Raw genomic sequence first — 19,975 nt, forward strand, 5'->3', positions numbered from 1 at the left:
GCTTCCTTATGAGGTCTGTCATTGGCCAGAGCATGCTTAAAGGGAAACCACATGTTCAGTAGGCAGAGCACATGAGTTGCCATGCTCAAGGGTCAAGGTTCAAGCCCCTGGTCCCCAGCTGCAGCAGAAAAGCTTCATGAGTGCTGAAGCAGAGCTGCAGGTGTCTCTCTCTGTTTCCCCTCCCCTCTCAATTTCTCTGTCTCTATAAAAAAGAAGTGACAAGGGAGTCGGGTGGTAGCACAGCACGTTCAGCGCACGTGGTGCAAAATGCAAGGACTGACGTAAGGATCCCAGTTCAAGCCCCCGGCTCCCCACCTGCAGGGGAGTCGCTTCACAGGCGGGGAAGCAGGTCTGCAGGTGTCTGTCTTTCTCTCCTCCTCTCTGTCTTCCCCTCCTCTCTCCATTCCTCTCTGTCCTATTAGACAACAATGACATCAATAACAATAACAATAATAACTAAACAAGGGCAACAAAAGGGAATAAACATTAAAAAATTAAAAAAAGAAAAGAAGTGACAGAGGACTGTCTTGACATGACTCTGTCATCACAGAACAGTGGGGTAGTATACAACATGTAAGATAACCCATCTAGAGTCACAGAGGTAGACATGGCTGAGTCTCATATGCATAGCAGGAGCACAGCCTCAGCATCAGTGCCAGAGTGATGCTCTGGTTCTTGTAAATAAATAAATAAATAAATAAATCATTCACTCATTTAAAAAGATTTTTTTCCCATTTATTAATGAGAGATAGGAGAGAAGACACCAGAGCATCACTTAGGCACATGTGACGCCAGGAATCAAACCTAGGACCTCACGCTTGAGAAGGCCACCTTTTTGTCCACTGTGCCACTTCCCAGGCAGCAATTCGCTTTTATGTATATTCATTTTTTTTTTTTTACGAAACAGAGACCAGAATGCCACTTCAGCAAGTGCTGGAGACAGAGCCTGGGTCTCCAGGCACGCAAGGAATGCACTCTCCCCACTGAGCCAGCACCCTGACCCTGTCACTCTAGAGTACGAGCAAGTCAGGCCGAAGCAGAGTGAGCGCTGACATGAGATGGGCTCAGCCCGCAGACCTAGAGCTGCAGATGAAGTATGCTTTCTGTGCCTTTCTCACTTCTTTTTTGGTGGGGGGAACCAAACCCAGGGCCTCACTCATGCTAAGCATGTGCTCTGCTCCCAAACCATATCCCCAACCTGCTCCGGTAACTTCTACTTTTTCATATTTCCTCTGCTTCATCATTTAAGAAATTAACACAGGAGACAAGGGAGAGAGGAGCACAGCACAACGCTGGCACATGTGGGGACGTCATGCTTGAGAGTCTTGCCCCTTATCTGCTGTGCCACTTCCCGGGACTAAGTCATTGTTTTTAAAATTTCCCTTTTTTGGCTCCCCAATACCTTGGGCAGAAAAGCTGATTCTTCTATACAGGCCCTGAGTGATCTAGTTCTTAAGACCACTTAGCAGGTTAGGCAGACAGCATAGTGGTTCTTCAAAAGACTCTCCTGCCTGAGGCTCTGAGGTCCCAGGTTCAGTCCCCAGCACCACCATCAGCCAGAGCTGGTGAAGCAAACAAATAAACAACCTCTTCAGTTTGAGTCACCACCCTCCTCCCAAGGAATGAAGCCCTTGCCTCCTCCCTTTGCTTCCTGTTTAGCATTAGTCCCCTTTTTGCCGGCCCTGGGATCCAGGGACAAAGTGCTACCCCAAGATAGCCCCAGCCCTGCCCTCTTGGGGTTCATAATCCAGTGGAGGACTCAGACTCATCCAACCTTGATGGTGATCACCCAGAGAGGGCAAGGTGTATGATGGGGTGATCTTACAGCCTAGTCATCAGGGAGGGCTTCCTGGAGGAGGGGGCATTAGGGCTTGGCCCTAAAGCAGAAAGGAAGGCAACATGGAGCACAGGCCTCCAGGTAGAAGGACCAAGGGATACAGAAATGCAGAGAAGCCTGAACTCATCATAGTTTACCGGGTAGAGCACATGCCTTCCCACGTGGGAGGCCCTGGGTTGGATTCCTAGCACCACCCGGAGCACCTCGAATGGCTCCAGGGAAGCTTCATGGGTGGTGGAGCCGTGCTGTGGTGTCTCTCCTCTCTCTGTGTGCCTTCAGTATTATTTATTTGTGATTCCACATGCAGCTGGGGCCTCACACACGTAGACCTTTTATTTTTTAAAGATTTATCTATTGAGTAATGAGAGAGAGAGAGAGAAGAAGAAGGAAGATGAGGAGGAGGAGGAGGAGGAGGAGAAGAGGAAGAAGAGGAAGAAGAGGAAGAAGAGGAAGAAGAAGGAGAAGAAAACGGCGGTGGCGGCCACCACCAGGGCATCACCCTGCATACAGGATGCCAAGGATCACCACCTCGAGCTTGAGGGTCCACCCCTGTGCCCACTGTGGCCCACCCTGAGATGCCACAGTGGGCAGCCTTGTCATTGGGACACAGAGAAACAGAGGGAGAGAGACACCATAGCATCTCCCAGGAGGTGTTGGGATTCCAAACTGGGCCATAAGCATGGCAGGGCAGGTGTCCTGTTTGGTGAGCTCTCTCCAATCCCTGATCCTCATTCTAAATGTAACAAATAAATAAAAGGGTGAGAAGGAATTGTGCCTGGGGGAGTCACTCAGCAGCAGTGCCCATACTCAAGGCCCTGAGTTCAATTCCCTGACGCTGTATCAATGAAAACGAGCAAATCCTACAACCCAGGGCCAGCTGGGACCTTCATGCCACTGTCCTGCACTGTCTCTACTCCCAGAACATTGTTTTGTTTGTTTTACCAGAACACTGCTCAGCTTCAGTTTATGGTGGTGCAGGGGGACTGAACCTGGGACTTTGGAGCCTCAGGCATGACAGTCTCTTTGCCATAACCATTACACTGTTTACCACCCCCCCATCTCCAGAACATCTTCTTTTACTAAACAAATCATTTTTTGTTTAAGGGACCAGGCGGTAGTGTGCCTGGTAGAGCGCTTATGTTACAATGAAGACCTAGGTTCAAACCCACCCAGTCCCCACCTGTAAACAGGGAAGCTTTACAAGTGGTAGAAAAGTGCTGTGGGTGTCTCTCCTTCTCTACACCTCTTTCTCAGTCTCCATAAAGAAAAAAGTAAAACGGACCAGGTGGTGGCACACCTGGTTGATCACACATGTTACAGTGCACAAGGACCCAGGTTCGAGCTCCCAGTCCCCACCTGCAGGGGGAAAGCTTTGTGAGTGGTGAAGCAGTGTTACAAGTGTCTGTCTGTCTGTCTCTCTCTTTTTTTGTCTCCAGGATTATTGCTGGGGCTCAGTGCTTGCTGGCACTATAAATCCACTGCTCTTAGTAGCCATTTTTTATTGGATAAGACAGAGAGAAATTGAGAGAGGAGGAGAAGATAGAGAGGGAAAGAGAAAGATAGACACCTGCAGACCTGCTTCATCACTTGTGAAGCAACCCCCCTGCAGGTGGGGAGCTGGGGGCTTGAACCAGAATCCTTGCACGGGTCCTTGTGCTTCGTACTATGTATGCTTAACCTGGTGTGCTACCGCCCAACTCCCTCTCCCCTCTCTACTTCCCCCTTCCCTCTTGATTTCTAGCTGTATATATCCAATAAATAAATAAAGGTAATAAAACATTTTAATTAAGAAAAAAAGTAAAATAAATCCCACCAGGAATGGTAAATTGTGCAGGTCTCAAGCTCCAGTAATAACCCTGGTGATATAAATGAATTAATCACCTAATTAAATGGTATCACTGTGGGGCCAGAAAGCTCACCAGACACGGTGCCTGCCTTGCTGTGTGGAACAATTCAGGTTCTATCCCCAGCACATGGGAGGCTCTTTGGTGTCTCTCCCTTTCTCTGTCTGTCTCTCTTCCTGAATGAGAAGATGCCTGCAGCAGTGAAATAACGACAGCAAGAAGCACAATGGCAGCTGGGGAGAAAGCACAGCGGCTCTGCAAGCAACTTTCCCGCCTGAGGCTCCAAGGTCCCAGGTTCAGTCATTAGCTTCACCATCAGCCGGAGCTGAGCAGTGCTCTGTTCTTTCTCTGTCGTTAAAATAAAATAAATAAAAGTATGTCTTAAAAGTGTGAGGAAGATAGCATAAGTTATGCAAAAAGATTTTCATGCCTGAAGCTGCAAAGTCCCAGGTCCAATCCCCAGCACCACCAATAAGCAGGGCTCTGGGTTCTCGCTTGCTCAAAATATAACTTTAAATATATTTAAAAATAATAAAAGAATTGCAATGTCCTGGGTTGGGCTCTGGGGTAGGGGTTGCTGGCGCAGGGGCCAGCAGCCCCAGTACAGCCGTCCTGTTCCCCACACAGGTCCCCACTGTCGCAATGCCCATCCTGAAGAGTCTGGGGGTGTCGGACCCCCACGTGCGCGCGGGGACTCTGCCGCTGCGGTCCTCCCGGAACCCCTTCGAGGACGGCGCGGGGCTGGAGGAGGAGGAAGCCGAGCAGCCAGCGGTGCTGCCCAATGGGGCCCCGTGTGGCCGGCGCGCCACGCTGGAGCGGCTGGCGGGCCTGGCCCCGTTCCGGCTGGGCTGGGCGCGGAGGGCGGGCGGCCCTGGGGCCCTGCAGCCCCGCTCGCTCCTGGGCCGCGTGCTGGGCCCTGGCGGCCGGCGCAGCTCCGCTGACTTCGGGCTCCTGGCGCGGCTGCAGGGGCTGCGCGGCTCCGCCGACGACGAGGCGGGTGACACGGCCCGCGGCCTTGCCTTCCTCCGGCTGGGCCGCCCCAAGCCCCGCCGGGCCTCGCTGGCCGAGAGGGTGGTGCCGGCGGGCGAGGCGGCCCCGGAGCCCCCGCCCAAGGTGCCCGAGCCCCCCAAGGTGAAGGAACCGCTGTCAGGTGAGCGTCCCGCCCCCACTGTCTCCCCCACTGGCACCTAGGCACATCCTGGCCCCCCCCATCTGCATGCACACCCAGCCCCCCAAGTCCAGTCCCTGCTCCCCTCTGTCTCTGTGCCCCCCACCCCAACCCACACCCCAACGGGCCTCAGTGGCGCACTCAGCTGCCAGCCTTGGTCCCCTCTCCTCCAGTGCCCCATCTTTCTCTTACTTTCAGGCATCTGTATAGCTCATCTAGATCTAGATCTGATAAAGAAGTCTAGAGGGAAGGGGGGCGAGAGGAGAGAGAAACAAAACACCTGATTCAGTGCTTATGAAGCTTCTTCCCCCTGCAGATGGGAAGCTGGAGCTTGAACCCAGGTCCTTGCACACTGTAATCTGTACGATATAACCTGGTGTACGACCACCTGCCTCCCCACTCGCATCTTCTTTCTCTTCCTTCCTTTTCCTCTATTCAACTCATAACACCCCCAACTCTAATACTGCCTGGTGCCCCAATGTCAGCCCCAAAGCCCGAACTCAGCCCCAATCCCGGGCCCCATTCCCAGGCTCCATCTTTAACTCTGTCCATGTTCTCACCCCAACCTCATTGTCAACCTCACTGTCAACCCCATTCCATGACCCCTTCCTCTGATCTCATCTCAGGGTCCAACTGCCAGCCTTGCCCCTTCCTTTTTCAGCCTCACCCTGACCCCAAGCCACCCCCAGTAGCCACCTTGAACTCCTTCATCTCATGTGTCCCAGCCCTGGCTCCTTCTCAACTGCCAAGTCAACCTGCTTCATTCCAACTCCAGTGCCCCCCCATCATTTCCAACCTCATGTCTAAGTGCACCCCAACACGCATCCAGACTTTTAATTTAGAGAGGGCTGAGGAGACAACATAATGGTTATGCACAAAGACCTTTATGCCTGAGGCTCTGAGGTTCCAGGTTCAATCCCCAGTACCATCTTCAGCCAGAGCTGAGTAGGGCTCTGAGAAAGGGGAGAGAGGGGAAAAAAATAAATGAAAAAAAACATCATCTACACACACACACACACACACACACACACACACACACACACACGGAGATATCAGAGAAGCCAGAGTGCTACTCCAGCATATTCAGTGCCAGGACTCGAACACAGAACCTCAGGGATACAAGTCCTGGATCCTGCCACTGTTGCCCAACCAGGTCACTTCACACTCACACCCTTCCCTCCACCTAAACTCATCTCCACCTCCCACTCCCACAAGCCCAGTTCTCAATTGCTTACCCAACCCCTCATTTCAATCCCACATTAGACACCCCTCATCCCACCCCCCTCTTAAAAATATTTTATTTATTCATTAATGGAAGAAGGAGAGGGAGGAAAGGAGAGACAATCAGAACATCACTCTGGGACATGTGATGCCTGGGATCAAACTCAGGACCTCATTGAGTCCAATGCCTTACCCACTGCCCCACCTCCCAGGTGGCCACCGACCCCCACTGTCACCCCCATTCTCTGGGCCCACCCCCAGCCTGGACCAGCCCTCCCTTTTATCTCCTGCGCCAGCCCCCTCCAGCCCCTCCTCCCATACCCTCCACTTCCTGGCAGGGGCTATTTCAGCCCCACTCCCCCGGGACTGGGAGGGCACTGCCGAGAGGTGAGGAGGGGGTGCTCACCCCGCCTTCTGGAAACGGATGGGCAGAAATAGCGCTGGCCAGGAAATAGTTCCTCTGCCAGGGAGGAAGCAGGGGGGAGCGGTGGTGGAGGTGTTGGGGTAACCCTGGGCCACGGTGACTGCAAGACCTTCCCCCTCAGCTGAAACTCAGGGTGCCAGGGTACCCCCAAAGCTGTTCCTAACTCCCTAGCCCACTCCCTGAGCTTCTGCCCAGACCCCTACCCCATGCCCAAATACCCACTTCTCCCTCAGACCCTTAGCACAGTTGCCCCTGAATTCTCCATGTCCTTCCTTCAGAATTGTCTTTATCACAGGACCCTGCAGTGGCGCATGCATTAGAGCACACACATTACCATGGGTTCAAGCCCTAGGTCCCCTCCTACAGAGGGAAACCATCACAAAACACCCTCTCAAACTGTGTCTCTCAACTTCTCACAAATACATAACAACACATTTTAAAGATTTTTGTTTGTTGGTTCTGTGAAGGACTTTCATACTTTAGTCTGCCAGGTCCGGGTTCAGTCTCCAGCACTACCATAAGCCAGAGCTGAGCAGAACTCTGGTGGATAAAAGAAAGAAAGGAAAGCAAGAAAGAAAGAAAGGAAAAGAAAGAAAGGTAGATAGATGGTTGAGGGGTGGTGGGAGACACATAACACAGCACCACTCAACTCTGGTTTATGTGGTGTGGTGGACTGAACCTGGATCCTTAAACACCCACGTCCTGTGCTGTGCCACTGAGCAGCCCCCAGCCTCCCTTCCTTGCTTTCCCTCTGGCCCTCCTCCATTCCTTTTTCCTATCTCCTCCCCTCTTCCCAGCCTGATCCCTCCTAGTCTTTCAGATCTCCCTCCTCCCTTCCCTGACTCCCTCTCCTCCCCAGCAACCCTCAACTTCAGCTTTCTGGTCACTCACTCCCCAGTTGGGCACTTTTTATTTGTTGTTGTGACTGCAGACAGAAACAGAGACAGACAGAGCAAGAGAAGGAAAAACACCACAGCACCTGAGATTCCTCCAGTGCGGTGGGGCTGGGCTGGACCCTGGGTCCTGTGCCCGGCAAAGCAGATGTGCTATCAGGGAGCTGTCTTGTTTTTTTGTTTTTGCCTCCAGGGTTATTGCTGGGCTCAGTGCCTGCACCACGAATCCACTGCTCCTGGAGGCTATTTTTTTTTTCCTTTTTGTTGCCCTTGTTGTTTTATCTTTGTTGTGGTTATTATTGTTGTTGTTGTTATTGATGTTGTTGTTGAATAGGACAGAGAAATTAAGAGAGGAGGGGAAGACAGAGAGGAGGAGACAAAGACAGACACCTGCAGACCTGCTTCACCACTTGTGTAGCGGTACCCCTGCAGGTGGGGAGCCGGGATCTTTACACCAGTCCTTGGGCTTCACACCATGTGAGCTTAACCCCCTGGTTAAGCTACCATCCGACCCCGTTTTGTTTGTTTGTTTTACCAGAGTACTACTCAGCTCTGGCTGATGTTGATGCTGGAGAGTGAACCTGGGATTTGGGAGCCTCAGGCATAAAAGACTTTTTGCATAGCCATCATGCTTTCTCCCCTACCCTATTTAATTTTTATTTAAAAATGGTAGTGTTGGAGGAGCTGGGTGGTGGTGCACTCCGCTGAACACTGTGCAAGAACCCAGGTTCAAGTCTCCACCTTCGGGGGAAAGCCTCACAAATGGTGAAGCAATGCTACAGGTGTCTCTCTCCCTCTTCCACCTGTTTCTCTCTGTCTCTATCTTATAAATGAAAAAGTGAATAATTAATTTTAAAGATTTCTCTATTTCACAAGAGACAGAACCAGGGCATCACTCTGGCAAGTGGAGCACTGCAGCAGCGATGCCTGCCACTTCCTGGGCCCACCCGTCTTCCTCACCACTTCTCCAGAGGGCCGTCCGCCCCCCCTCCCCTGGTGCTGATCGCCCCCCTCCCCCGCAGTGCTGGAGATCCTCAGCCTGATCCAGCAGCGGGAGCTGGCGCGCGCCGACGAGCACATCCTGGAACTGGAGGCCGAGGAGCTGGCGGCGGCGGCGGGGGGCGCGCTGGGGCCCCCCCGGGCGGAGGCCGCGGGCCGGCGCGCGCGGGACGTGGCGCTGCTGTACGAGGCGCTGCAGCGCGAGCTCTGGGCGCTGGTGCGCGAGACTCTGGCGGGCCCAGGCGCGGGCGCGGCCGTCGGGGCGGGCGCCGTGGCGCAGCTGGGCCAGGTGCTGCTGCAGGAGGAGGCGGCCGACGGGCGGCGCGGCGCGGGGGCAGCCCGCAGGCTGAGAGCTCGCTGGGCCGAGGCGGTGGCGCGCGCGGCGCGTGAGCGCCTGGAGGCGGCGGCGCCCGGGAGCCCCGGGGGGCTGGCGGCGCAGCTGGAGGCTCTGCGCGCGCGGCTGCTGGAAGACCTGGGCGTGGCCCGAGGCCGCCTGGCGCCCGCCTACCCCGCCGGCCTGGGCGCCTCGGCCGTCTACCTGCGCGGCTACCACGACGCGCTGGCCGAGTGGCTCGGGCTCGCTGCCCGCCGGAGGCTTCCGCTGGCCGACCGCTACGCGCTGCTGCACTGGCACAACCAGGTGTACCCCAGGTAAGCCCCCACACCCTGCTCGGCCAAGTCACCTCCGGGGGCCCCTAAGCATTAAAACAGCAAAAACTTGGTAATGCATCTCGAGTGGCTCAGAATGCAAGGCAAATGCAGGCAGACACCACCCCTCTACCCTGACTCCCGGCCACCAGCTAGTGCTAGTATCTCCCAAGAAAAGACCGATTCTTAACGAGAGAGACCGAGAAGGGCCAAGAAAAGGCCGGGCATCAAAGGTCTGCAAAAGACTTTCATGCCTGAGGCTCCAAAGTCCCAGGTTCAATCCTCAGCACCACCATCAGCCAGAACTGAACAGAAAGCTGATTTCTCTCCCTCCCTCCCTCTCTCAATAAAATATGAGAGAGAGAGAGAGAGAGAGAGAGAGCTAGCTTGTCAGAGCATCATTCTGGCACATTCCATGCCAGGGATTGAAGTCAGATGGCTCATGCTTGAGAATCCAAGGCTTTATCCACTGTGCCACCTCCCAGACTGCACCTCCCACAGCTTTGCAGAAACAGCTGATGCATTTAGCACATGGGGAGGGAAGGGCAGGACAGAGTCCCCCCCACACACACACACCCAGCTAAGTTGTGACACACCCCCCCACACAAACACACACCTGCCCATCTGAACTTGATTCCTTTTGTCTCTCCTCTGCTGGGAATACTAGCACTCCCAGCACTGAAACCTGAACGCCTTTCCTCCTAGAGCCCTGGGCCCCTCCAGTTCTCAGCACTGGGGCTGCAGTCTAGGACTCTTAGCACCCTCCATCCCTCTAAGCCCAGCACCTGATTGTTTACTCTTATCTTTCTGTTAAAAGCAAAAACAAAACAGAATAGAAAGAGGTTTATGGCCTGGAACATGGTTCATCCAGTAGAGTGCCCACTTTGTCATGCATGAGGACCTGGGTTCGAGTCCCTGGTACTATGAAAGAGGAAGCTTCATGAGTTGTGAAGTAGTGCTGTGGTGTCTCTCCTCTCTCTTTCTGCCTTGCACCTGTGGGTCCACCAGTGGTGGTGAAACCATGCAGGTACAAAGCCCTGGCAAAGACTTAAAGGCTTGAGTGATACCTCACTGAGTAGGGCACCTGCCTTGCCATATCTGTGGCCCAGGTTTGAGCCCCCACATTACCTGGGAGGTGCTATGGTGCTAGAGGAAGCTCTGGTGCTGTGGTGTCTCCCTCTCTCTCTCTCTCTCCCTAAATGCAAGAGTCCAGGAACAGTGAAGTGAAGCTGAGCCTAGGGCTGGAGCTGAGAGCCTTGGGCATGCAAGTCCTGTGTCCTCCCAACTGAGCTCCTTCCCTAGCTGCCACCTTCCTGTTCTCAAAACCTTGGCACTATTTGATCTTCCATTAGCCTCTGGCTCACTGGGCCTTCCAGTTCTTCTGATTGACCCCACTGGTGAGAGAGAGAGAGAGAGAGAGAGAGAGAGACAGAGAGAATGAGAATGTACACAGCATCACTCTGGCACATGCAGCACTAGGGATCGAACCAGAAACCTCAGGCCTGCAAGTCCAGTGCTCTACCAGCTGAGCAATCTCCCAGACACCCCAATGTCTGACTCTTTCCATCCTAGAATCTCTGACCCCATGACTCCTCCAGCACTGATCTCATTCTGCTTTGGGTCCCAGAGCCTTGGTATGGCTGAGAACCCTATAAGACTTATGTCTGGCAGCAGGCAGAAGTACTGGGCTCCTAAAACTAGAACCAGGATCTAGAACCTCAGGACCACCCCTACCCAACAACCCCAACCTTCAGTCCTTGAAGTTTAGAGCCTCTGAGGCTTTGAATCCCAGACCCACCCCACCACTGTGACAGGAAACGAAAGGCAGTGATTAACTGTGGCTGGGTCACTGGGAGGGGGGGAGAGGGAGACAGAAGCCATCCACACCCCAGGATATACACAGGGTGGGTAAGGAGGTGGGAGGGAGGGCTCAGACAGAACCAGGATGCTGTCCCTACCCGAGGACGCACTGGGAATAGGTGTCGGTGATGCGAATGACATAGGCAAGGCAGAGTCTGAGACACTTCCTGGCAGGGAAGGCCTGAACTGGGTCCAGTTTGTGGGGAGACTCCTGGCTGAGGGTGCACCAGCTGGAGCCTGCCACCTGGGTGCTGGGCCAGGGTGGGGAGAGGGGTTGGGCACAGGAGTGAGGGCAGGGCTGGCGAGCCTTCCTACCCCTGGCCAGGTGAGGCGCAGGAGTGAGAAGCCAGCCCTCCCTGGGTGGGAGCCTGCGAGCCGGATCTGCGAGCCCAGACTTGACCCCTGTGGGTCGTGCCCGGAGCTGACTCAGAGCCGGAGCCAGAGAGTCACCCTTCCAGAAGCTTCCTCTGAGGGATGAGCAGAACTAGCCCAGGGAGAGGAAGGGAGAGGCGGTGCCGGGTGTGTGTGTGGAGGGGCACAAATGAAGGGTTGGGGTGAAGGAGAGGGTCACTGTCTAGCCTGGCCTCTTACTGGCCCCTCTGTCTCTTGTCCCCACCCCCAGGGAGGTCCTTGGGCTGGTAGACACAGTCGCTCTGGATAATGGGGAGCTGGGGCCACTCCTGTCCCCTGGCACCCTGCGAGGCTTGGAGGATGAATGTGTCACAGATGTTAAGGTACCTGGGACTCCACCCTGGGCACTGGGGAGCTACAACTGGCCTGGAGGGAGCCCAGGGTCGGGGACTCCCCTTTTCCTCTATCCGTCCCCGCTTATCTTGGTACTCTGAGTTCTGTCCCCCAAAACGCAGCAGCCCACACAAACTGCTTCGATAGATACTGAGATATATATGTAGGTAGATAGATAGATAGATAGATAGATAGATAGATAAATGTTTTTAAGTAAGAAAAAGATACAAAGAGAAAGATGGAGGGAGACTCCTCAGCTCTGGCCTATGCCATGTGGTGTGGGGATTGAACCTGGGACCTTGGAGCCTCAGGAATCTTTTTGCATCACTGCTATGCTGTCTCCCCCACTGCTGCCTTTTATTCTTGTGCTGTTCCTCTCCACACAGAGCACAATCTGTAAAGCCTCAGTACCTCTGGATGGTTCAAATCCTAGTGTGAGACATGCTAGAGGTCTCCAGGTTCGGTCCCTGGCACCATCCCCAGCTGGAGCTGTGCACAGGTCAAAACCAAGCAAACCAAAACATAAAAAAATTGTCCAGAGGCTTTTATATATACAATGAATATGATTACATATTTATTTATTTATTTATTTATTTATGTATTGGGTGGGTAAAATAGCTCACTTGGATAGTGTGTTGCTTTGCCACGTGTGCGGCCCAGGCTCAAGTCAGGTCCCCACTGCATTGAAGGAATCTCTGATGCTGTGGCCTCTCTCTCTCTCTCTCTTTCTCTGCCTCTTTGCTTCCAGGTCTAAAAAGTTAAATTAAAAAATCAATAAATCCTAATATTCATTAATGATAAAGAGAGATGAGAGACAGGGGAGAGTATCCCTCTGACATATATGCCAGGATTGAACCCTGGACCTCACTCACACTTGGGATGCCAATGGTGTATTCACTATGTTACTTCCCAGGCCTGCCGGCCTTTCTCTCTTTCTTTCTTTCTTTCTTTCTTTCTTTCTTTCTTTCTTTCTTTCTTTCTTTCTGAGAAGAGAGGTCAAACACCAAAGCACCACTCGGTTACATGCAATATTGGGGATCAAACTCATGACTTCAAGTTTTTAAGGGCAGTACTCTAACCATTGCACCACCTCTCGGGGTGCAGAGCCTCAGTGGAGACTCCATATCGGAGCCTTAGGAAGAGAATGGGTGGTGGAGGTTTCTGGTGCAGTCTCCCTCCCCAGCAGGGCTAAGGGTCTGGGGGTCAAGGAGGAGAGGCTCCAGGCAGCACCCCCACTCCTGTCTCCCACCCTCAGGCTCAGACCCGGGCGGAGCTGCTCCGGGTGTTACAGGAGGACGAGGAGCTCTGGGGCAGTGCTGAGGAGCGGCCCAGCAGCTTGGCCCAGGATGTGTGTGAGGTAGGGGCGTAGGGAAGCAGAAGATGACACAGGACAGGGCCCGACGGCCTGGGACCCCACGCCTCCTCACCCTTCTCTTCCTCATCCCCTCTCCCCCACCTCCACACAGCTGCTGGAAGAGCACACGGAGCAGGCACCCCGCATCAGCCAGGAATTTGGGGAGCGCATGGCCTACTGCTGCCTGGGGGGGCTGGCAGAGTTCCTGCAGAGGTAGGGCACACAGAGCAGGCGCCCCACAGAGAGCAGAGGCATGAAATAGACTTGCATTCAGATGGGCAAGATGTCTGGGGGGAGGTCACAGCTTTGAAGTGGGGAACCCTCATCCAGCAAGGTGGGGGCACCTGTCACCCCTCCCCTTCTCCCCCACCCCCAGCTTCCAGCAGCGTGTGGAGCGGTTCCATGAGAACCCCACGGTGCGTGAGCTGCCCCCCGACATCTATATCAGCAAGATCATCTCCCTGGTCAACTATGGGCCACCTCTGAGGTGAGTGCCCACTGAGGGCGGGGGGGGGGGGCTGAAGTGGGTGCTTGGATGGAGGGGGATACAGCAGGGCTGACCCAGCGAAGGGTAAGCAGGAAGCCTCTCCTAGAAGCCTGGCGGCACCAGCAGGACTGTCTCATACACATAGAAGAATGTCCTAGAACATTTAGATGAAAGCTCACATGCTCATCGCCCTCTCTCTCTCTCTTCTCTCTCTCTCACTCTCTCTCTCTTTCTTTCTTTCTTTCTTTCTTACCATAGCACTGCTCAGCTCTGGCTTCTGGTGGTGCTGGAGATTGAACCTGGGACCTTGAAGACTCATGCATGAAAGCATTTTTGCATAGCCATTATGCTGCCTCCCCAGCCCCAGACTCAGAAACTCTTTGAAAGACTTGCCACTCGCCCCCCATTTCCCCTTGTTGTATGTACGTATTTATTCTCTCTTTTTACTGTGGAGTCAGAGAATAATCTCAGGGTTACATGTAAGTGCAGTCAAGCAATGGGGCCTCCCAGGTCCAGTGTTTTTCATTTGTATTTAGACAGGGAGATAGAGAGGGTGGTGCTATTCCATAGTGCTATTCCACCACCCACAGTGCTCCTGTGTGGTTCTAAGGCTCCAGCTCGGCGTCTCAGGCATAGTAAGGGGCTCATTTCACCCCGTGCTCTGTCTCCTGCCCCCACCCCTTCTGGTAGAAAACCAGGGAGAGAGGAGGTAAATGGATGGTTGGTAAAATGGGTTGATACATGGTTGGACACATAGATTAGGGTGGGTGCATGTGAGTGGGTGGATGGATGGATGGATGGATGGATGGAATGAATGGTTGGTGTGATATGGGATGATGGGTTGGGTGGATAAATGACTCCACCATTTCCAGAAAAGATTTGACTGTCCACTCCTACAAGTTTGGGGACTCAGAGTTACCTACTACCAAAGGGGCTAGGGGTCAGGGGAGAAAGTGCCAGAAGATCATTATTCTTTTAGCAGCGGAGGCTCACGGACTGTTACAATGTCGGTGGGAAGGGTGGGGTTTTAGTATCACAGAAGTTTAGAACCAGACTTTTAAAAGAGTTTTACTTCTTCATTATCAAGGAGGGAGGGGAGGAGAGGAGAGAAGGGAGAGAGAAAACTGGAGCATCCCACTGGCAAAAGACAATTCTGAGGATAGAACTCAGAACTTCATGCCTGAGAGTCCAATGCCCCACCCACTGAGCCACCTCCTGGAATGTCTAGAATCAAACTTTTAGGGGCAGGCAGATAGCACAGTGGTAGCACACAGGCCTTAGCCTATCAGAGGCCTCCAGTTTGATCCCCAGTATCCAGGGTTGAGCTGGGCTCTGATCAAAATCAAAGAGTGCTGGAGAGACAGCATGATGGTTCTGCAAAAGGCTTTCATGACTGAGGCTCCGAGGTCCCAGGTTCAACCCCCACCACCACCATAAGCCAGAGCTAATCAGTAGTCTAGTCTTTCTCTCTTTCTCTCTCATTAAAATAAACAAAATTTTAAAATAATAATAAACAAAAGAGAATCAGACTTCCAGAATGGAAGCCTCACACTACACCCACCCCCAGAAAGCACCAAGAGAGAGAGAAACGCAGAGAGCCCCCATCTCCCCCCACATTCTCTACACTCCCAGACACCCCACAATGCTCAGCCCTCAAGCGCTCCCCAGAATCTGGCTCTCCCCAGCCCCTGTCCCACCTGCTGCACCTGCCCCATAAGGCTCTTCTCCTTAGTAAGGCCAGCATTAGGCCATTGGGCCAAGATGTGAGGTGAGCTCCTTGGCTCTTGGCTTTACTCACTTACACCCCCACACACAGGGTTTTGGCAGAGCGCCTGGCCCGGGTGGGCCCCCCCGAGAGTGAGCCAGCCCGGGAAACTGCAGCAGGCGCCCTGGACCGGGTGACAAGGCTGTGTCACCGTGTGCTGGCTGACCTGCTGTTTCAGGAGCTGCAGGTGAGTGAGGAGCGAGGGGGTGGGGCTGGACAAGATACCCCCATCCTAAGCCCACAGTTCCTTTCAGCCCATGACTCAGTGTTCGGGAAGCCAGAGGATGTTGTGGGGGGAAGGGGGAGTGTAACAAACGTGTCTGGATTGTTTCGGGGCACGCTCTAAGGGGGGTACAGGAAGGAAAAGGTGGGAGGAGCCTCTGGTCAAGGGGAGCACAGAGAACTACAAGCAGGGGGGAAGCCTTGGGGACCAGCTAGGGCCACACCCCACCCAGACCCCCAAAATACCTGCCCAGCCTCCCTTAGACCTGGAGCCCTGCTCACTCTTCTGTGGGCTTCTGTGTGGGGATTGAAAGGCAGTCTGGGGGGTGCATTTCCCTGGCTGTAATGCTTGCTCAGTCCATGCTATGTACCAGGTCGTGTCCTCCATGGCTCCCAGCTGATTCACAGTAAGAGCCAAATTCCTTCCCTTGGCAGCGCCCCTTAGCAAGCAAGCATGCATTCTGGCCTCAGGATCTTTGCACTTGCTGCCCCTTTGGGTGGGAATGCCCTTCCCTCCAACTACACACACAGCTCCTTCCTGGCTGCCTCATTTGGAGGAGAAGCTGGTGAGGACCCCACCTTCCCTGGTTCCTGCTGTCTTTGTCCTCAGAGCACGTACTGCCACTTTCCATGTTCTATATGCTTGGCCCCCCCTTTTTTTCTAATGCATTTATTTATGAACGGGGGTGGGTGGGACAAGAGCATCACTCTGACAGATGCGATGCCAGGGGTCAAACTCCAATGCTATCCACTGCACCGCCTCCCAGGCTATGTGTTTTGTTCTGTTTTGTTTTGTTTTGATTGGACAGAGGAAGTTGAGAGGGGAGGGGAAAGATGGAGAGGGAGAAAGACAAAGAGACACCTGCAGCCCTGATTCACCACTCGTGAAGCTTTCCCCCTGCAGGTGGGACACAGGGTCTGAGAAGGTTTACACATGTGGTCTCAGGTGCGGCAATGCCTGGGCCCTGGCAGAGTTTCTGTTTTTTTTATTATTATTATTATTTCCTTTTTGTTGCCCTTGTCTTATTGTAATTGTAGTTATTATTGTTGCTGTTATTGATGTTGTCATTGTTGGACAGGACAGAGAGAAATGGAAAGAGATGGGGAAGACAGAGAAGGGGAAAGAAAGACACCTGCAGACCTGCTTCACTGCCTGTGAAGCGACTCCCCTGCAGGAGGGGAGCTGGAGGCTCGAACCAGGATCCTTACACCGGTCTTTGAGCCTCACCCTGCGTGTTCTTAACCCGCTGTGCTACCGCCCGATTCCCGAGTGTCTGTTTTTGACCAGAGCACTGCTCAGCCCTGACTCTCGGTGATGCCTTGTGCATGTCCTGTGTGATCATGCTGAGCTGTCCCCCTGACTCTTTTCTTTTTCTTTTAAATAACTATTTATTGAGAGGGAAGCGAGAGATAGGGCGGGCGGCAGCTGTAGCACTACCTTCACCACTTGTGAAGTTTTCCCCCTGCAGGTGGGGCAACTTTGGGCTTGAACCCAGATCTTTCTTCAAGGTAACATGTGTGTGTGCACCACTACCTGCCCCATCCCCTTTTTTCTTTTTATCTGTCTGGTTCTACTAGAAAACTACTTCAAGGATAGAAAATTATTGGACTGGGGGGTTGGGCGGTAGCGCAGCTGGTTAAGTGCAGGTGGCACAAAGCTAAAGGACCGGCATAAAAATCCCGGTTCAAGCCCCCGGCTCCCCACCTGCAGAGGGGTCGACTCACAAGCGGTGAAGCAGGTCTGCAGGTGTCTGTCTTTCTCTCCCCCTCTCTGTCTTCCCCTCCTCTCTCCATTTCTCTCTGTCCTATCCAACAATGACGACAGCTATAACAACAACAATAATAACAACCACAACAAGGGCAACAAAATAGTCCCCAGGAGCAGTGATTCGTAGCTAGCCTGGAGTCAAAAAAAAAAAAAGAAAGAAAGAAAAAAAAAAGAAAATTGTTGGACTATCAGAAAGACCTTCTACAGAAAACTTGAAAGATTTGCTTCACTAATTACACTGGGGGATGGAGAGAGGGAGGGAGATATCCACATGCAGCAGTGAGAAGAGGGAAAGCAGAAAAGGGAGGGAGGGAGAAGCCAGAGAGTCACTCTGGTACATGTGGTGATGGGGACTGAACCCAGAACTTCATGTTCCACCAGTGGATCCCTTTCCCTGGCCGCTCTCATGGAAAATTTTAGACGTACACAGGAGGAGGCAGAGTGACAGCATGACCTCTCAGGGGGCCAAGTCCAGTGAGTCTCCATTCCTGGCCAAGTCTGTCTCAGCTCCTCCTCACCCACCCTGACATCCTGTCTCCATCCATCAAGGCTTCAGCCTGCATCCCTCAGAGATAAGGAGTTTTCCCAGCCAGGGAGCTACTTCCTCCCGAGCAAATGCAATCCGTGCCTTCCTACCTGCTAAGGTCCTGTTGCCACTCCAGTCCCCTCCACCTGATTGCTTCTTGTAGGATTTATTCATCAGAGAGAGAGAGATGGGATGGGGTGGGGGGAGACACCAGAGATCACTCTGGCACATGCCATGTCAAGGACCAAACTCAGGTCCTCATGCTTGAGAGCTCAGCACTTTATCCATTGTGCCACTTCCTCAGCCACTTTTATTTTATTTTATTTTACTTAATTTAGGTTTATTTATTTTATAGCAACAGAAAGACATTGAGAGGGGAGGTGGAGATAGAGGGGGAGAGATGAATAAATTCTAAAAAAAAGAGAGAAAGAAAGAGGGAGGGAGAGACAGAGGGAGAAAGAGACACTTGCAGCCCCGCTCCAGTGCTTGTGAAGCCTCCCGCTGCAAGTGGGGATCAGGGGTTTGAACTCAGGTCCTTGAACATGGCGATGCATGTGCTCTACCAGGTATCATGCCCAGCCCCTGGCACCTGCTTTTCAGCAGCCCCTCTCCTTTGGGGGGGTCCCTGGGGTGTGTTCAGGATGAGAAGCAGAAAGGGGGTGAGGGAAACCTATTTCAGATCCCCCTAGACTGCAGGGACGCCCCCTCACTGTCCCCAGCCTCAGGACACACCCAGTGCTCATGCCCCCTCCAGGGCCTTACACTGATGCTGCCTCTACCCTCCAGATGGCCACATGAAATGACCCCCCCAGGCCTCTGTGCCCTCTCACCCCCTTTCCATTGCCCCTCAATGGGTTCTGCCTCGGTCTTGCCACACTCCATCTGTCCTGGTCAGAAAGCACAGCCTGGACCCCATCCTTCTCCGGCTCAGCTCCTAGTGCCCTCAAAGGACTGCTGGGGCTCCTCACACAGCCCAGCACCTCGCCCTGCAGGCGCGCTTCCCGAGCGCTGCACAGCACCCTCACTTGGAAGGGCCCAAGCTTGTACTTACTTATGTACTTAATGTTTTATTTTTAAAATTCTTTTTATGTTCATTTATTTATTTTCCCTTTTGTTGCCCTTGTTTTTTATTGTTGCTGTAGTTATATTGTTGTTGTTACTGATGTCGTCGTCGTTGGATAGGACAGAGAGAAATGGAGAGAGGAGGGGAAGACAGAGAGGGTGAGAGAAAGACAGACACCTGCAGACCTGCTTCAGCACCTGTGAAGCGACTCCCCTGCAGGTGGGGAGCCAGCCGGGGGCTTGAACCAGGATCCTTACGCTGGTCCTTGAGCTTTGCGCCACGTGCGCTTAACCCACTGCGCTACCTCCCGCCTGACTCCCCTTAATATTTTATTTATTCATTTGATGGAGACAGCAATCAACAGAGAAGAGACAGAGAGAGAGAGAGATGCCTGTAGCACTGCTCTACCCCCTCAGGACGCTCCCCCGCAGCCGGGGACCTGACCCAGGGTCTTGTGCACTGTAAGGTGTGCTCTCTGCTGGGTGCGCCACTCCTGGCCCCATTCTTATATTTAGTGGTATGTTTATTTTTGCCATCAGGATTATTGATGGGGCTCTGTGCCCACACGCACCCACTGAATTTTTTTTCAAGACCACCGATGAGAGACAGAGAGGGAGAAATAAAGAGAAAGGAAGAGAGATACCACATCACTGCTCGTGAAGTTTCCCCTCTGCATAGCATTCCTGTGGGGTGGGCAGGGCTTGAACCCAGGTCCTAACATGGTTAAGTGTGTGCCCTACCAGGCAAGCCACCTCCCAAACTTGCTCCCACACTCTGCTCTGCCTCTCCTGGAGTCCAGATACTCTGGGAGCCAAGGTTCTGCTCTGCACTGAGCCCACAGAAGTGTCTAGGCTCATCGTGCTGCTGCCTAACCACAACCAGCATCTGAGCCTTAGCTCTGGTGAGCTCTCCTCCAGGGAGCCCTCCAAGACTACACCAATTCGGCCTTGCTGGACCATTGTTTCTGAGGAGCAGGATTTGGTGTGTGTGTGTGTGTGTGTGTGTGTGTGTGTTGGGGGGGAGTATTTCAGTCCTGTCGCCCTGGTTCAATCCAGCTTGCATCAGGGTTCGGTAGCATCATGACCACGTAAGATCAGGAAAGGGATGGGGGGAGCAGAGGCTTGACAGCCTGCTCTCCCACCCCCTGCTGCA

At 53.3% G+C, this 19,975-nt stretch overlaps 2 protein-coding genes across 2 annotated transcripts in view; one reads left to right on the forward strand and one right to left on the reverse strand.

Moving 5' to 3' along the window:
* The window catches only part of PPP1R37 (protein phosphatase 1 regulatory subunit 37), a 131,173-nt gene that overhangs the window by 25,566 nt on the left and 85,632 nt on the right, over positions 1 to 19,975 (reverse strand). The gene's annotated exons all lie outside the window — the stretch shown is intronic.
* Positions 1 to 19,975, forward strand: part of EXOC3L2 (exocyst complex component 3 like 2) — a 31,094-nt gene that overhangs the window by 5,555 nt on the left and 5,564 nt on the right. Inside the window, exons 2-8 of the mRNA XM_060186160.1 lie at positions 4,309 to 4,831; positions 8,410 to 9,037; positions 11,517 to 11,628; positions 12,894 to 12,995; positions 13,105 to 13,205; positions 13,369 to 13,479; positions 15,296 to 15,431. Of these exons, the coding sequence (XP_060042143.1) occupies positions 4,324 to 4,831; positions 8,410 to 9,037; positions 11,517 to 11,628; positions 12,894 to 12,995; positions 13,105 to 13,205; positions 13,369 to 13,479; positions 15,296 to 15,431 (1,698 nt within the window). The 5' untranslated portion in view covers positions 4,309 to 4,323. The remainder of the gene's footprint in view (positions 1 to 4,308; positions 4,832 to 8,409; positions 9,038 to 11,516; positions 11,629 to 12,893; positions 12,996 to 13,104; positions 13,206 to 13,368; positions 13,480 to 15,295; positions 15,432 to 19,975) is intronic.

This window comes from Erinaceus europaeus, chromosome 2 (assembly GCF_950295315.1).
Source record: "Erinaceus europaeus chromosome 2, mEriEur2.1, whole genome shotgun sequence".
NCBI lineage: Eukaryota > Metazoa > Chordata > Mammalia > Eulipotyphla > Erinaceidae > Erinaceus > Erinaceus europaeus.